The sequence below is a fragment of the Tachysurus fulvidraco genome, chromosome 6, assembly GCF_022655615.1.
Source record: "Tachysurus fulvidraco isolate hzauxx_2018 chromosome 6, HZAU_PFXX_2.0, whole genome shotgun sequence".
Classification (NCBI taxonomy): Eukaryota; Metazoa; Chordata; class Actinopteri; order Siluriformes; family Bagridae; genus Tachysurus; species Tachysurus fulvidraco.
In genome coordinates, this window is record NC_062523.1 from 18,875,848 (window position 1) to 18,895,391 (window position 19,544).

At 39.6% G+C, this 19,544-nt stretch overlaps 1 protein-coding gene across 1 annotated transcript; it reads right to left on the reverse strand.

Moving 5' to 3' along the window:
• Positions 1 to 1,883: 1,883 nt before the first annotated feature.
• LOC113654258 (sterile alpha motif domain-containing protein 9-like) lies at positions 1,884 to 17,784 on the reverse strand. The gene is made up of 4 exons (XM_027164289.2): positions 17,432 to 17,784; positions 17,110 to 17,157; positions 16,965 to 17,029; positions 1,884 to 8,281 (listed from the first exon to the last, which is right to left on the reverse strand). The coding sequence occupies exons 3-4, from the start codon at positions 16,989 to 16,991 to the stop codon at positions 3,737 to 3,739; spliced, it is 4,572 nt and encodes a 1,523-aa protein (XP_027020090.2). The 5' UTR covers positions 16,992 to 17,029; positions 17,110 to 17,157; positions 17,432 to 17,784; the 3' UTR covers positions 1,884 to 3,736.
• Between the last annotated feature and the right edge of the window lie 1,760 nt (positions 17,785 to 19,544).

Genomic DNA, 19,544 nt, shown 5'->3' on the forward strand with positions numbered 1-19,544 from the left:
AATCTGGAATCTGCGGGAAAATTGCATTAATGGTCTTAATTCTAGACAGATTGCAAGTGAAGTCTTCTTTACTTACTGTACAGTAAGATACAATAAAAGGTCATTTCAAGCATCAATGAAATAAACATATAAATAAACTGAAATAAAACATGAAAAGAATAAATCAATAAAAAGTATTCACGTGAGATTATTCATGAGATATATTACTTAAAACCATTGATTTCCTGAAAGTCCAAGGCAACAGCATTCTTTCTATTTACAACTGGCTTTTCAATGAACTTTCAAGAACAATGATCTCATCTGAGGCCTGGAATCTTGGAACCAGTTTGCTGGGGTTGTCTTTATAAAGCATTGTTTGAGCAAAGTCTCTAGAGGAATGGTTTAGTATTCTATTATGTTTAAGCAGCTGGGGCAAGAAAGTTTTGAAAAAAGGGGGTTCGACATAATGGGAATCGTTCTTTATATATGATTCAGCAGCAGGAATGTGAAGAATACTCAGATCCAAAGGAAACTAAATGTGATCACTACATTCAAGACATTTACTATACATTGATAGATAAATCAGCTAAAGACATTTGGGGGAAAACTAAATTCTTGGTAATATTTATGTGCTAGGTAATGACAATATAATATAGATTGTTTGCACATAATCCTTCACAGAGTTTACTATTTATTAGTATTAGATAACTAGCGATGAAGTCAGATTCCCATATTACAGCTTTGCTGTCCAGGACTCCAGTGTAAATTTCAGATGATAAATATGCAATTATAAACACATCAGTCACAATGCACACCAAAATAAAGTGATCGAAAGAGTCTTTAATTCATTTATTCAACTTCACCGTCCACTTTAAGTAGAAATACAGCACTTAGTATACCTTTTTATAATATCTCCCTCTTTTTTATAACATACCTGTTCTTTAAGTTTATATTTATATTTTTACATTTACAGCATTCAACGTTTGTGATCTATCTATCTATCTATCTATCTATCTATCTATCTATCTATCTATCTATCTATCTATCTATCTATCTATCTATGTCTAAAAAAGAAACATAAAAATAAACTATTAAAAAATTAGATGTCAGGTTTCAACATATGTTAAATATAGTAATTTCATTTAAAACATGATTCATGGGATTGGCTTCTGGCCAATGAGACCATTCTGGAGTTTCTAATGACGCATGGGTCACAGGGGTGAGGAAGTAAAAGATCAGAGGAATCATGCACCCAGCAGGCAGGACAGCCTCCATAAATCTACCTCACTCAGAAGGAACCGTCTTTTATTTTCACATTTCAATTAAAACACAGTCTCAATCTGAACATTGTGCACAAGTCAATATACAAGGGTCACAATCCAAAACTTATGAGACTAATAAAGAACAAGTTCAAGAGGACGCCCTTTTATGTTTAAATCGCAGATTGAGGAGCATAAGTCAATACAGTGCATCTTTTCTCTAACCTCACTTTGATCAGGATGCAGCAAGGCAGCAGTAATGCCTTTCTTACTTTTAGTAAGAAACTTCAGTGACTTCAGTATTAATTAATGTAAAATAATATGATTATAAATTTAAATCAGGTGAATCTAATCAAAATTAAGGTAATTCCTCTAAATTCATTTTATAGTCTATCTTATGTAGTCTAATATTATATGAGGTACATTTGTAGTATCACTGTACTTGGTCAATGTCAACCACTGACTTGTTTATTGAACACACATTATTATCACCCTTCAAATGCACATTGAAAAGTATGAACAAGAAAATTACTGGGTAGTGTTACGTCCCGCACGTATCTCGTGTATCTAGGGATTTTAGGACATGACACATTAAAAGAGGAAAGAGCATAACCCAAACCCTGCCACAGCACCACAACAACAACATTCTGTATCAATCATAGATTTTTATTTAAACATCAGTGTAAAACAAGTGTAAATAAGGAGAGTTCAACTTAGGAGGGGATACAAAACTTCAGGAGGGGGCAACGCCAAAATAACAAACAAAAGGTCCACTGCTTGGGGAGTTGAAATCTTGATAAACTAGATCACAAAAATAAAAGAAATAACAGATTATCTGAACTCACTCCCAAGCTAACACAAAACATTAGAAAAAAAGAATTTACAAAATAAGATGGCACCCACCTCCCTACCGTTCTCGAAGTTACACAAAAAAACAGAGAACAATCAGCACCAAATTTATTTATTACTATAACATTTGATTGTGAGAACAACATGAGATCATTTGGAAGACACCATTCTTGGGTTTATTTAATATATGAATGGTAGTAGTAACATCACTTTATCCGTTAACAAAGGGTTCTACTTCGGCCCTTTCTGGTACAGAAACACAAAATAAACAATAATAATCGATTAATTTTACAGTACAATTGTTCTCCAAATTTATTTAATCGAATATAAACTATTTACACAAAACAAACAATTTTGTGGCACAGCAATTAACTTAAAGGTTAAGGCATATTCCACATCACACATAGACTGCATGGTCACATGGCTCCTGAACTCCTGAACGTGTTCTGTGCATCTGAATTAAATTTAATTTGCTTCTGCCAAATTGTTAGATTCTAGCAATCATTATAATCCCCCTCATTACCAGAGATTTCTGCCTCCATTTCATTTGCTGGTGTTGTCAGTGTTTTCACAGACAGTACAGCTAGCACAAAGGATTGTCTACATTTCATGAGGTGCACAGAGATGTTCTGTTGTCAAAGAACAAGTACTAATAGCCACAGCATGAAACAGCTTATTGGAGCTGAATTATGGATATATATTCTTAGATTCAATATAGATCTGCAAGCAAACTGAAAGGCAGGGATTACAAAGGTTTACACGGTTCTCTAAAACAAAAGGCAAATGATACCATCACATTGTGGATTACTGGCCCATGGTTCTGTGTTACGTTACACTAGTGTGCAACTTTGTGTTCAACAAGGTTTTTGGAAGAAATATCAAAGATCGAACTATAAGTGTCTCCAATCTTAGAGAAAGAGTCTGAAAGCATCTTTTCCAGAGTGAGATCTTGAAATTATAATTTTCTCTGGATGCTTAACATTATATATTCCATAATAAAATACAATACATATTGTACATACATACACAGTTCTGAAGTCTAGAATATACAGTGCAGATAGACACTCTTTTGGGTGTCTATATAGTGATTAAGTGCTTTAAGACTTTTTCATAAGCATTTCTGTTTTTACCTAGCATACAAGAAGCAATATTTTTATTAAACAAACAAAAACAGTTAGAGAGATCCATATATTACAGTAATCAGTGCAGAATCAGTTATATTTCAACACACAAACACACAAACACAATATGTTATTTTGTTTTGGAAAGTTAACTGAGTGGAAGGCATAAAACACCAGCTTAGAAAGTCCTATAGCTCTCTCTAGTGGTGGAATAAAGGATCTTTTTTTAAAAATAATTTTTCAGAGATTAGTCTAGTGACCTAGTAACATACTAATAAACATCTACTATGGTGTATTATTTTAAAAGCCTTAATAACTTCAGTAATTTGGCAGATTGTCTAGGCTTCACAAGGCTTAGCCAGCTACACCCTTCAGCCTATTTAGTAACAATGTTGGATAAAAATTTGTGGTGAATACTGACCACAATATTAGCATTTTTTGCCGAAAATTATGAGGATATGATTGGTTCATATCTAAAAGGACACACCACTGAATGGTGTGAAGGCCTTCACTAAGTCAATCAGAAATCTATGACACAGGGTGAATGCCAATTGCAACTGGACCATTCATGGTAAATCCAACAAAAAATGATACACGCTCATCCAGATCTCCGCACAACTGACTTTTAAACAATGGACAGACTGGAACTTTTACATCTGGATTTGCTGTGTCTGCCATAATGGCATTTCTAGAGACAGTTCCTGTGACTCTACGGAGCATAGTTTGGACTTTTTCGTTTTCCCATACCTTTCCATTTTGCAGTTCTCTTGACATTGTCTGCTGTGAGTCCACACATGAATCAATGTCCTTCTGAATGATCAGTCGATCAAAACCTGTTTTCTTCCCCAGGTAAAAATGAACAACTGCTCTCTTGCCATTGCATACAGGTTTCATTTCATTTGAAAAGGAACTTTTCATCTGTGATACATAACTTCCCATCCTGTCACTCAACTTATCAACTGACACGTTATCCGGCCACAGCATCATCACTGCAGTAAAATGCAATGCTAAGCTGTCTTTGAGAGGGGTGCGACGTTGAAGTGTTTGGCAGACAAGTATATGAAGTTCCCTGTAGGGTACAAGAAATCGAGATTCAGGGCTAATTTTACTGAGAACAATATTTGCGTAGATGAAGTTGACGGTGTCCTTGAAATGCCTGTCATTTTGTGGTGGAGAGTTTCTCAGAATAAAGTCATAATTTTTGACGATTTGTTCAATTGTACTTCCCTCTGATTTGAAATTTTCTTTGGAAAGATATTTAAGGAGTCCACTGTAGGAATCAGCTTTGTTTTTTTCCAGGCTTTGTCGTGTCGTCTCAATTTTGAGCATGGTGTTCAATGCACTGTTTTTCATCAATTCTTTTTTGTCTGAACTGCAAAATAATTTAACATACTGTTGAAAGCATGAGAAGATCTTCTCTCTAGTCCAGAGATCTCTGGTACCTTTTTGGGAGTAAAATGAGCTCAGGTTGACAGAATACTTATCAAGAAAATCAAAGTGCTTCTTCATGTTGTCTCTGAGGTTATACAGGAGATCTGAAAATTCCCGGAGAAGTTGGTAATAAGAAGCATTCTTTTGCTTTTTTGGGTCATATGCTGCCATATCTTGTATTTTCAATTTACCTGAGAGAACTTGGCTCAGAATGTCATGACGAAGCTTGTCTAAACAAAACACTGGGATCCTTTCCAGTATCTTTATCACCATAACTGCAACTTCAAGCTCTCCAAGGCGACCAGCTGTGTTATAGGGGCTGAAGTCTTTTTTTGTTTGATATCGAAGTAAAACTTCCCTTCTAGCAATTTCTTGTGTTTCTCTGAAAGCTTCTGTTGCAATCTCAGCCATTTTGAGATATTCTTTCAATTTGTCAGGTTTTATTTCATCATCTTTTTCATTGCTCATTGCATTTTTCAGTTCATGCTTAATTACTTGTGCAGATGTATCACAAATGTAGGAGTTATTTACCTGGAGAACTCTTGCCTTCTTTGCCCAAACCTTTGCCTCTCTATAATCTTTTTTCTCTAGATAGTGGTACCTGGAAATTAGCTGGAATATTACTGCATCTTTTTCAAAGCGTTTGGCAGCATTAAGCAAGACATTTTCTTCGCAACCAGGAGTCTCCTTTGCAATGGCTTGGATAAGCGGTGAAAACTGAAGATCTGCTTGAACACTTTCAGTTGAGTAATGTCTTTTCACCAACATATAGCGAACGTCCTGCATGAGTTTATCCTTTCCCTGAATGCAACCATAAAACACTTCTGTTGTCAGTAGGAAGTCGGTGATCTGTGCTTGGGATACATGAAAAGTAGTTTTAAGTTCCTTTAAGCAGTGTTCTGCCATACTTGCGTGGATCACTCTCATAGCCTGAAACTCTAACTTGGAGTTTTCTGTGCATCGTGTTACAAGTGTGGAAAACTTCCCCAATCCATCTTCAACTTTACATGAAGTCAAGTCAGGTCTTGTTGACAGACGAAGAAATTCTTCACATATAGAGACAGACAGCTTTGAACTCTTGCAGTAGCAATTCAAGAGTACTAGAACCGCAATGAGTTGAGCATCCCTCTGTTTAAAGTTAAAGCCCTTCAGTGTATTTTTCACAACACCCTGTATGTACTCTGTAGAAAAGTCTTTCTTCAGGATCATGAAACCATAGAATGTTTCAGCATTTTGGTAAATCTTTTCAATTTCTTTTAACTTGTTCTCGAATAATTTTTGTTCCTTCTCAGTCAATTTGTTTCCAATGAAAACTGTGTCATCTGTTGCTTCAGTCTGCTCCCGTGATTCAGACCTCATACAGTTCATAAGGATGACCTGAGGAGACTTAGGAGATACATTTCTCTTCTGACATTCCCTTGCAATGTGCTGCTGAAGATCATTTACAGCATCAAAGTCGTCAAAGTCGTCTATCAGAAGCAGCACTGGAAGCTGGGATTGATGCTCTATGGTCAACAAGGTAATTACCTGTTGGGCTACATCTACATAATCAACATCTTTATTTTTCAGAACTGCACAGCGAAATTTTTGTTTTAAAGTCCACAAAACATGCATGGCCAGTGTAGTTCCTCCACAACCAGGAATATGGAGTATGTTGAAGCAAACACAAGCTTGCTTGAGGGAGCACACATCTGGGATAATAGTATTAATGATGTAGTCAAACTTGTCTCGTTTGATAAATGGTGTTGATCCTGGCTGTTCTGAAAAATAGAAATTCCACCAGCACACCTTTCCTCCTTTGTAAAAAGTTTCTTCCAGTTGCAGTTTGTCTTCATTGCCACCCTCACATTCATTTACACATAGAACATTCAGTGTATCCATGCTGCCCTCCACTTTCTTTGGTAATAAAACATTACCAGCAGCACCAGGCAAAAATCTGCGAGATTTTCGATTTTCTGACCACAGACTGAGGACAGTACCATTAATCTCTGCAAAACTGAGCTCATAAATGCATCTTCTTACTATGTCTATTCCATATCTTGCTTCAATCAGATCTTTCCAGTAAGTGTATGCTCTTTTATTTTCACATATGCATAGGATTTGCTCTGTGCCTTTCAGCTCCTGCGAAAACATACTGAATGTCTCAAGGAAAGGATCATGATTGTCAGTAACATCACTCAACAGAATGAATATGATAAGAAACTTTTTTTGAGGCAGCACATCCTTTCTACAGAGGAATGACACAACATCTCGAATGGAGGACCCTTTCTCTGTTAGCCAGTTAGCCACATCAGAGGGTGGTTCATCTCTTACTCTTCCATTACAGAAAACCCAGCTTGTGGCTCTGGTCAGCTTCAGCTTATTTGCAATGTCCTCAACTGGCTCTGTGATTTTATATTGCATAGGCAAATGGACATTTGTGTTTCTCTCATCAAATAGCTTATTCAAACCAGTCTCAGCAGATTCTGGATCAAAGTCCAAAACAGCTGTTAGGTTCATGTCCAGAAGAAATGCTAGGGACTCTTTTTGGACTGGATGGGATTTGTTAATGACTAATACATATCGCTCAAAGTGAGATTTGTCCAAAGACCCTGAGCCTCCTGTTAGCATCTCACAGAGCTTAGAACCCTGCACACTACTTTTAACAACAGTGAGGTGCTCTTCCTCAGCTTTCTTCCTCAGCTGAGACAAATGTGCCATATTATCAACATACTTGTTGTACTCTTCTAAGGACTTTGGGGAGGAAGTCTGGACAAAAATATTTCTGCTACTGCTGTTGTCTCTAATGTAGAAGAATTTGCCGCCATCCTCTTTATCAGTTGTGATTTTAGATTTTTTTGCTTTTTTTGAGTCTACATTGTGGATGTGAAAGCACCTGTTTTCACAAACCAAGAAGGATGGTTCGACATCCACCTCTATGACATATTTTCCTGAGCATGTCATGTCTGCTTTAAGAACCTCAACAAACCTTGGTGGTTTGATACATTTTTTAGCCACGTCTGTGTGCTTGTGTTCAAACCGCAACATAATCACTTCTGCTAGTTTCTTAAGAAATGCTTCTTTGTTTTCAACAGTAGCACCCAGAATTTGTCCATGACTGAATTCTGGTAAATCACCAACCCCAAAATGAATTGTACCATTAGTACGACTGTTCATGCAAGCAGCAGAAAATTTAATAACTTCATCTGTGAACTTTTTCAACTTATCGTCTGTTGTCACATTTTGGAAATGAATAAAAGCTTTGTACTCATGACATGGTTCTATGAAGTTAAGAGCCCCTGTTTCTGTTATATCAAGTATACTGTTTTCCTTGTATCGGTAGGCAGCATGAAATTGATTAAAAGGATAGGGATTGCATGCATTTCCAGTTTGGCTTCCTAGGGTGTCCAAAGGGTGAGCCTTCAGTTTATCTCTATGGTGAATAATCAGCATTGCTGGTCCACCTTTAATGCCTATATCATGCAAATCAGATGTCTTCAGTAATAGAAGATTCGATCCAACGAATTCCTGGTCATACAGTATCTTAGCATTTTCATTACCCACATCTGTTAATCTGAGAATCCAGTCTCTCACATGCTCTTTATTCCAGTTCTTAATTTCTGCAGGAAGTTCAGTTGGATGTAATATTTCTTGATTTATATTCTGAAAGACAGACATCAAAAATAATTTTTCAGAACACACATTCACAGATATGTAACAAATGTATGCATAAAAATGTTGTTATTATAAACTGTCCTTGAACTGTTCTCTTTTTTATTCATATAACATCTGACTAAAGTAAAGTTTAGGTAATATGTAAATATATATATATATATATATATATATATATATATATATATATATATATATATATATATATATATATATATATATATATAATCCCACAGCAAACCGGTCAAAGCTGTAAGCTATCCTGCTGGGTCTGAGTTTAGGCAGAATCCTTCTGTCACAATGGGAGAAGGAAGACAGACCCAGATACAGGATAGTTCAAATAAACAGGGTTTTAATAAATAATATACACAGAACAGGAACACAGACGGACTAGGCAGGACAAAGGACGAGGAAACACTGACGAGGATTACTGACAAGGTTAAATACTATTAATGCAGAGATGGGGAGTAAACAAGGGCAGGGCAGACACATGACACGCATCATAAACAGAAGCACATGGCCAAAAGAACCCTGACAACATCCAAATCATTGGGCATGATTTGTAATGGCACACACCTGTCTATATAAGATCCCACAGTTAACAGTGCATGTCCGAGAACAAACCAAGCCCTGAAGTACAAGGAACTGTCTGTAGACCTCAGAGACAGTATTGTATTAAGGCACAGATCTGGGGAAGGGTACAGAAAACTTTCTGCAGCATTGAAGATCCCAAAAAGCACAGTGGCCTCCATCATCCGTAAATGGAAGAAGTTTGGAACCACCAGAGCTCTTTCTAAAGCAGGCAGCCTGGCCAAACTGAGCAATCAGGGGAGAAGAGCCTTAGTCAGGGAGGTACTCCATCAATCAGGCCTGTATGGTAGAGTGGCAAAACGAAAGCCACTCCTCAGTAAAAAGCACATGATGGCCCACCTGGAGTTTGCCAAAAGGCACCAGAAGGACTCTCAGACCATGAGAAACAAAAATCTCTGGTCTGATAAAACACAGATTGAACTATTTGGCCAGACTGGCAAGTGTCATGTCTGGAGGAAACCAGGTACCACTCATCACCTGGCCAATATCATCCCTGTGGTGAAGCATGGTTGCAGCATCATGCTGTGGGAATATTAATATCAGCAGCAGAAACTGGGAGACTAGTCAGGATCGAGGGAAAGATGAATGCAGCAATGTACAGAGATATCCTTGAAGAAAACTGGCTCCAGAGAGTTTTGGATCTCAGACTGGGGCTCAGGTTCATCTTCCAACAGGACAATGGCCCTAAGCATACAGCCAAGATAACAAAGGAGTGGCTATGGGACAACTTGGGAATGTCTTTGAGTGGTGGCCCAACCAGAGCCCAGGCCTGAACCTGATTGAACACCTCAGGAGAGATCTGAAAATGGCTGTGAACCTATGCTCCCTATCTATCCCAATGGAGCTTGAGATGTCCTGCAAAGGAAAATGGGAGAAATTGCCCAAAAATAGGCATGCCAAGCTTGTTGCATCATATTTAAGAAGACTTGATGGTATAATTGCTGCCAAAGGTGCTTCAACAAAGTATTGAGCAAAGGCTGTGAATACTTATGTATATGTGATTTGTTTGTTTTTTATTTTTAATGAATTTGCAAAAATTTCAAACAAACTTCTTTCATGTTGTCATTATGGGGTATTGTTTGTAGAATTTTGAGGAAAATAATGAATTTAATCCATTTTGAAATAAGGCTGTTATATTACAAAATGTGGAAAAGCATATGCTGAAGACCAGTGTCATAACTAATATGTCCAACAGGGGCAGCCTGAACTTGATGATGAAAGCTTATACACTGCTCAAAAAAATAAAGGGAACACTTAAACAACACAATGTAAATTCGTCAATCACACTTCTGTGAAATCAAACTGCCCACTTAGGAAGCAACACTGATTGACAATCAATTTCACATGCTGTTATGCAAATGGCAAGACACCCCCAATAAAGGATTGGTTCTGCAGGTGGTGACCACAGACCACTTCTCATTTCCAATGCTTTCTGGCTGAAGTTTTGGTCAATTTTTAATGCTGGCGGTGCTTTCACTCTAGTGGTAGCATGAGACGGAGTCTACAACCGACACAAGTGGCTCAGGTAATGCAACTCATCCAGGATGGCACATCAATGCAAGCTGTGGCAAGAAGGTTTGCTGTGTCTGTCAGCGTAGTGTCCAGAGCATGGAGGTGCTACCAGGAGACAGGCCAGTACATCAGGAGATGTGGAGGAGGCCGTAGGAGGGCAACAACCCAGCAGCAAGACCGCTACCTCTGCCTTTGTGCAAGGAGGAACAGGAGGAGCACTGCCAGAGCCCTGCAAAATTACTTCCGGCAGGCCACAATTGTGCATGTGTCTGCTCAAACGGTCAGAAACATGAGGGTGGTATGAAGGCCCGACGTCCACAGGTGGGGGCCCAACACCGGGCAGGACCTTTGGCATTTGCCAGAGAACACCAGAGACACTGGTGCCCTGTGATCTTCACAGATGAATACAGGTTCACACTGAGCACATGTGACAGACGTGACAGAGTCTGGAGACATCGTGGAGAGCATTCTGCTGCCTGCAACATCCTCCAGCATGACCGGTTTGGCAGTGGGTCAGTAATGGTGTGGGGTGGCATTTCTTTGGAGGGCCGCACAGCCCGACATCTGCTCGCCAGAGGTAGCCTGACTGCCATTAGGTACCGAGATGAGATCCTCAGACCCCTTGTGAGACCATATGCCAGTGCGGTTGGCCATGGGTTCCTCCTAATGCAAGACAATGCTAGACCTCATCTGGCTGGAGTGTGTCAGCAGTTCCTGCAGACAAAGGCATTGATGCTATGGACTGGCCCGCCCGTTCCCCAGACCTGAATCCAACTGAGCACATCTGGGACATCATGTCTCGCTCCATCCACCAATGCTACGTTGCACCACAGACTGTCCAGGAGTTGGCAGATGCTTTAGTCCAGGTCTGGGAGGAGATCCCTCAGGAGACCATCCGAAACCTCATCAGGAGCATGCCCAGATGTTGTAGGGAGGTCATACAGGCACGGGGAGGCCACACGCACTACTGAGCCTCATTTTGACTTGTTTTAAAGACATTACATCAAAGTTGGATCAGCCTGTAGTGTGTTTTTCCATTTCAATTTTTAGTGTGACTCCAAATCCAGACCTCCATGGGTTAATTAATTTGATTTTCATCGATAATTTTTGTGTGATTTTGTTTTCAGCACATTTAACTATGTAAAGAACAAAGTATTTAATAAGACTATTTATTTCATTCAGATCTAGGACGTGTTGCTTAAGTGTTCCCTTTTTTTTTTTGAGCAGTGTATTACTGAGCCAAGGAAGGTAAGTGGTTGAAATCATGCACCTTTGCCTAATTGTACTAATTACTTTTCTTCTATTGCAGTGAGCAGCGAGGAGGTGAGCCTGACATGCATTGCTGTGCATATGTGTGAATATGTTTGTATATATGCATTAAAATACTGACAGTGAATCCTAAAACTTTTTAGTTTCCAAACCTGTGTCCCATTTTCATTTTCACTGGTACTGAAACCTGGGACAAAAAAGAGATATACTCCATCCCACAAAAAGTTCTCATTAACTGACTTGGACATGACTTGCTATCATATATCACACTCAACACCAACTGCTCCTGGAACTGTGAGCAGAAGGAGGGCAACACATTTAGGCCCTGCTCAAAGCCCATACAAAGATTGCAGCTGCTCTAGAGCCAATCCAGCCATCACCCTTGTAGCCAAGTATCAAGTCACGCTCAGCAGGATAGGGGCCACATGACAACATTGAGCATGCCACTGAAGCATATGGGTGGCCAGAACCAGAGAGGATGGTCCGACTGCTGTTATTGTTATTGGTGAAGACAAGCTCACAATCCAACAGCTTCCTGCCCCCAGCATGCTGGGGGCAGGAATGCATGCTGGGGGCAGGAAGCTGTTGGATTGTGAGCTTGTCTTCACCAATAACAATAACAGCAGTCGGACCATCCTCTCTGGTTCTGGCCACCCATATGCTTCATATGGGAGTACCCATTCATATGCTGGAGTACCCATATTCAAATGGGTGTTTTGCAGCATAGCAGCCTCAGTGTTTCCATTTGCTTACTTTCAACAACACCAGCCACCCATTTGCATTCTCTCTCTCTCTCTCTCTCTCTCTCTCTCTCTCTTTTTCTTTCTCTCTCTCTCTCTCTCTCTCTCTCTCTCTCTCTCTCACTCTCTCTCCTCACCCTTCTCATTCCTCTGTCTTTTGGGTGCAGCACATAGGGTAGTGGAGAGGTGTGTGCACAGGGATACTGATGAATACCCCGTAATGGCCATCACTACTCAAATCAGGGATCAAAAGCATAGTATAGAAGCTGTGGTTAATCCCAATCTCACACATACTGTAATTTTGGTGAGCAATTGCCAGATATTCGGTTTACTATTAAACAGAATGTAAAGGGATGGGTCCTGAAAAAAACTATAATAGTTTTTGGGGTATATGCAACACGATACGTCGAAGCAGTGGCATTTCAGCACATAGCATAGCTAAGGAGCTCTTCTTGCATTATTTCCTGAGTTGGAATCCCGTAAGAGATTCTTACTAATGAACAGTGTCTACTTGATGAACACGTGCAAGCTATACAGATTATTGCAGATTACATAATTTCACATGAGCATGCTTCATCCATAAACAGAGATGGCCTTTTAAGCAGTCACTTAAAAACATGATTTCTAAGTTCATTCACAATTATTTTCCCTACATGAATGACTATACAGGTGTGGTGAGTCGGGGAATGTTTTAAATCTTAAACCACAGTTTGGGCGATGTTTTAAATCTTAAACCGCATATAATTGTCACTGATTGGGCTGTAAAGAGTGGGGTTTGAATTAATTTCTGCATGATTGGTGAGTGTATATATTCCGGGGCATGGGGCACCGCCTGGCGTGTGTCATAGTTTTGGGGACCACCACTTGCTATTGGGCTAATGCTTTTGTATTTCTCTGCCTTATACTATAGCATTTAGTTTTCAGCCACGGTAATTGACCTGTGGGCCACTGGCTTTTCTCCCTGGTGGGAAATATTTGACTTTGGGGTGTGTATGACAGGAATTCCGGTAGTATCAAATGATGTTAGGTGAACGAATCATTAGATGTTGCATTAAACTAATGCACTGTATGAAATTGTTTTATGTCCTACAGGTGGATTGGGCTACAACTGAAAGAAGCAGCCTTTTGGATATCTGAATGGGATCGCTGGGCGGCATCCTGCGGCACTGTTGTTCTGACGGCGGCCTTTATTGCCGCTTTGTACTGTTGTCTTTACGGTGACCTTTGTTGTCATTATTGTTGTCTTTATTGTTGCTTGTTTTAATGCTTGTCTTTGTCTTTGTTGTCTGTTCATTTTGGTTTTGTTTGTTTATTTTTTTCTTATTCAGTGTGCTGTTTATCTTTGTGTTTGTCCTAGGAGTCGAGCCCTAAGGGTAGGCCTTGAGTTTTTTTTTAGGCCTTGAGTGCTTCCTTCACTGTGTGACTGTGCATGATTTCACCGGTGTGCTGTGTGAAGGAGCTGTGTACTGGTACTACTTTACTATGCGGTAAAAATCTGCACTTCTGCACCAGCTGACAACGCGGAAAAAACTCAGAGACTCAGGCGGAAGGAGGAAATCGGTGAGTTCTGTTTCGTTTCTAAAGAAGAAGTAAGAGAAACGAAAGCTGAAAATGATGGAGACCGAGTCATAACGACTGAGTGAGTCAACCGACTCTTTAAGCTGTTTTAGTTTACATTCAATTGCTTACTGAGCATTTGTGTGTTATGAGATTAAATAGTTATGTAAATAAGACTGAAGCAGGAAATCAGTTTAGTGAAATGTTTCGATCTAACAAGAAATTCCAGATAAAATATAATTTTAAAAAATATATATCTTTATATTTTATTCATTATAAAGCCAAATAATAATAATGTAAACAAACAAACAAAAAACAGCCATAGTTTGGCAAAGAAGGGGAATCACTAGTATTGTAAATCTCGTAACTTTTCAGAAGAAATGTCAATGAGCTGTTTGGAAGCACAAAGAATCGACTCTTATTTGGTGAGCTGAACCAAATGATTCTGACTCACTGATAACCGGGATCAGGGCTCTCAAGTATCACGCATTGAGCGTGACAGTCACTCATTTCGGTCTTTTCTCACGCAGAAAAGCTTACTATTTATCATATATTTAATAAGCCGCAGCTCCCAAAATGTATCTGTCCGCACCGCTGTCTCTATGGAACCGGGCAGGAATCAAGCGTGTCTCCACTGGATCTCTTAATCGAGCTCAGCCAATCAAAAAACGAGGCTACACAATAGCCAATCAGAAAATAGCACTATGGTATATGGGTAGGATTAAAACCACTGGAGCTGCGAGCATCACTTTGAGCACAGAGTAAGTCATGATCTCCTGTTGTAATGTGACAACAAATTCACAAACAATGAAATTTTTGACTGCTGTTAGAGATGTTTCCCAGATAATCAGCATCAGTTTTTCATGAGTGTCTGTAACTTAGCCAACAGTTTTACAGCCTGTTCACTGACAACAGCTTCTCAGAACAAGTAGTCTAGGCCAGTGGTTCTCAAACTGGGGGCCCTGATTTTATGACATTTTATAAAATAATTATCATAAATTTAATCTCAGAAAAATAAAGCTACTTACCACCAGCACTACATTGTATTTAATTTAATTTAATATGTTTTGTTTAATTCAAATATTAAGTTTTGGAATGTTTTATGTCATACATTTTTTTTGGGGGGGTAGACTTATTAACTTGAGAGATCTGCGGGATGTTTGTCAACGCTGGGGAATTTGCCTAAACCACAAGGAGAAACTGCTTATTTGCTTACATACACACACACACACACACACACACACACACACACACACACCGAGTGCTTCAAACAGTCCACCATTGTTCCTGTCCCGAAGAAACCCCAGCCCGCCTGCCTCAACGATTACCGCCCTGTAGCCCTGACCTCAGTAGTGATGAAGTGCTTCGAAAGACTTGGCAGAGACTTCATTACTGCAGCACTACCAGATACACTGGATTCACTACAGTTCGCTGACGACCAGAACTGCGCTACTGAGGACGCCATTGCTCATCTTCTCCACACTACGATGAGCCACCTGGACTGCAGAATTATGCAAAAATATTGTTTGTGGACTACAGTTCAGCGTTCAACACCATAATTCCCTCCACGCACACCTCTAAGTTGGAGGTCCTGGGACTCAGCCTGCCGCTGTGTCAATGGATCTCCAACTTCCTGACAGACAGACCACAAGCCTTACGGGTGGGCAAACACACCTCATCCACCCTCACCCTCAGCACTGGAGCTCCCCAGGGTTGTGTTCTGAGCCCCCTGCTGTACTCACTGTACACATATGAATATGTGGCCACTTCCAACTCCACCACCATCATCAAGTTTGTACAATTTGCTGACGACACTGTTGCGGTGGGCTTGATCTCCAACAACGACGAGATGGCCTACCAACAGGAGACTAAAAACCTGGAGAGATGGTGCCAGTTGTACAATCTTCTCCTAACTTCAGCAAGACTAAGGAGTTGATAGTGGACTTCAGCACAAAGCAGGTCATACCAACCACTAAACATCAACGGGACCCCAGTGGAGAGAGTGGACAGTTTCTGGTACCTAGGTGTTCACATAACACAGGACATGTCTCACACACACACACACACACACACACACACACACACACACACACCATGGAAAACACACATGCCCCATCTGCAGATGATACTGTTACATTAACTTGACTGCTGAGATGGAATATATATGGACTTACATAGGGTGATTACATCTTAATACAACACAGGAAAATACATTTCGGCATAGTCGGCTCAGTTGCTGTACTAAATTTGTGCTCTTTAATTGATTTGCTTAATCTGTAATCTGCATTAAATTCATGGATCACTTGGTCACATATGCAAAAGCTTCACATATTTCTAGAACTTGTGGCATGGACAATGGTCAGTCCTAGGAGGTAGGAGCTGGAACTCCAGTCAACCCCTGGCCTTCAATGGGCATGTGAGCATCAGAGCAGAGATGGAGCGATGGAAAAAGATGGCCTGGTCTGATAAATTTTTTTTTTTTTTTTTTTTTTTTTTTTTCAAAATTCAACAGATCTCTATCGAGCTGAGCAAACAAGTCTAATCTATGGACTTAAAGGACCTGACATCTTACAACTTGGTGCCAGATACCATAGCACAACTTCAGATGCCTCAACTGCTCAGACCTGTTTGAGTCGCACAAGGGGTTCCTACACTATTTTAGCAAGGCGGATTTTATGTTACAGCCGATTGGTATATAGCTGATCAGAAAAAGTTTACCTGAAATATTAAAATTTATCTTCCAGTATTCAACTTTCACACTGACACATATTTTAATGTCTTTGCAAATACTTGCCCAGATTTTTATAAGGTTACATGAAAACTGTGGGAGTGGCATTGTACAGAACTTTGCTCAGACATGTTTAAGCACTCATTTTGTGGCCTTATATGAAGCACCTTTGTTTTCCTGACTCAATAGTATATAAATGTAGATGAAACAAAGAAACATCCTACTCCTGCTGTGAGTACAGTGATTTGACTAAATTTCTTCTGAAATTTACATGTACCTCTTCTTCAGGACTCCTTTCGGCCATCCTGGAACTGTAGCAAACTTCCTCAAAGCTGAGAAAAGCTAAAATAAAGCAAAGAATTATACAGTATTATAGCATACAGATTAAACTTATGGAAGAAGTAAAGTTCAGACCTACTTACCTCTTTAAAAAGAAAGATGTAACTGTCCTCATCATTTACCTATGTTTACTAAGGACAGGAGAGAAATAATCACAAATTATTTCTCATGAGATTGTTTCACTTTGATACATTATAGAATTAATAAAGGAAACGTTTTAGAAAACAGTTAAAATGTAAACTACTAGAAGCCTCAAAGAAATACAATAGTATTGTTTTTAAATACAGGAAACCTTGTATTTAGTAAGTAGAATTTAGTTAGGATTAAAGTCTCATTCATCAAATTTGTAATAGCAAAAAAAGCAGTTCAGATAGCAGTGGATGATGGACATTAGTTTCAACTTACCGATTTTAAAAGCGCGATTAAAAACAATCCCCTATGCGGTAAAAATCTGCACTTCTGCACCAGCTGACAACGCGGAAAAAACTCAGAGACTCAGGTGGAAGGAGGAAATCGGTGAGTTCTGTTTCGTTTCTAAAGAAGAAGTAAGAGAAACGAAAGCTGAAAATGATGGAGACCGAGTCATAACGACTGAGTGAGTCAACCGACTCTTTAAGCTGTTTTAGTTTACATTCAATTGCTTACTGAGCATTTGTGTGTTATGAGATTAAATAGTTATGTAAATAAGACTGAAGCAGGAAATCAGTTTAGTGAAATGTTTCGATCTAACAAGAAATTCCAGATAAAATATAATTTTAAAAAATATATATCTTTATATTTTATTCATTATAAAGCCAAATAATAATAATGTAAACAAACAAACAAAAAACAGCCATAGTTTGGCAAAGAAGGGGAATCACTAGTATTGTAAATCTCGTAACTTTTCAGAAGAAATGTCAATGAGCTGTTTGGAAGCACAAAGAATCGACTCTTATTTGGTGAGCTGAACCAAATGATTCTGACTCACTGATAACCGGGATCAGGGCTCTCAAGTATCACGCATTGAGCGTGACAGTCACTCATTTCGGTCTTTTCTCACGCAGAAAAGCTTACTATTTATCATATATTTAATAAGCCGCAGCTCCCAAAATGTATCTGTCCGCACCGCTGTCTCTATGGAACCGGGCAGGAATCAAGCGTGTCTCCACTGGATCTCTTAATCGAGCTCAGCCAATCAAAAAACGAGGCTACACAATAGCCAATCAGAAAATAGCACTATGGTATATGGGTAGGATTAAAACCACTGGAGCTGCGAGCATCACTTTGAGCACAGAGTAAGTCATGATCTCCTGTTGTAATGTGACAACAAATTCACAACTTATTTGACACAAACAATGAAATTTTTGACTGCTGTTAGAGATGTTTTCCAGATAATCAGCATCAGTTTTTCATGAGTGTCTGTAACTTAGCCAACAGTTTTACAGCCTGTTCACTGACAACAGCTTCTCAGAACAAGTAGTCTAGGCCAGTGGTTCTCAAACCCACTAAGCCACCATGCAGTAGAAAATTAATGAATGAAAAATAAAGCTACTTACCACCAGCACTACATTGTATAATTTAATATGTTTTGTTTAATTCAAATATTAAGTTTTGGAATGTTTTATGTAATACATTTTTTTGGGGGGGTAGACATATTAACTTGAGAGCCCTGCGGGATGTTTGTCAACGCTGGGGAAATTGCCTAAACCACAAGGAGAAACTGCTTATTTGCTTACACACACACACACACACACACACACACACACACACACACACACACACACACACACACACACACACACACCGAGTGCTTCAAACAGTCCACCTGTAGCCCTGTAGCCCTGACCTCAGTAGTGATGAAGTGCTTCGAAAGACTTGGCAGAGACTTCATTACTGCATCACTACCAGATACACTGGATTCACTACAGTTCGCTGAACTGCGCTACTGAGGACGCCATTGCTCATCTTCTCCACACTACGATGAGCCACCTGGACTGCAGAATTATGCAAAAATATTGTTTGTGGACTACAGTTCAGCGTTCAACACCATAATTCCCTCCACGCACACCTCTAAGTTGGAGGTCCTGGGACTCAGCCTGCCGCTGTGTCAATGGATCTCCAACTTCCTGACAGACAGACCACAAGCCTTACGGGTGGGCAAACACACCTCATCCACCCTCACCCTCAGCACTGGAGCTCCCCAGGGTTGTGTTCTGAGCCCCCTGCTGTACTCACTGTACACATATGAATATGTGGCCACTTCCAACTCCACCACCATCATCAAGTTTGTACAATTTGCTGATGACACTGTTGTGGTGGACTTGATCTCCAACAACGACGAGATGGCCTACCAACAGGAGACTAAAAACCTATGTATGTATGTGTATGTGACAAATAAAATTTGATTTGATTTGATTTCACACACACACACACACACACACACACACACACACACACACACACACACACACACACACACACACACACACACACACACACACACACCATGGAAAACACACATGCCCCATCTGCAGATGAT

Coding starts and splice junctions, on each gene's coding strand:
- LOC113654258 (XM_027164289.2), bottom strand. CDS start 16,991: ATGGCCGAAAGGAGTCCTGAAGAAGAG. Junction 8,282..16,964: donor AAAGGAGTCCTGAAGAAGAG/GTACATGTAAAT, acceptor TCTGTCTTTCAG/AATATAAATCAAGAAATATT.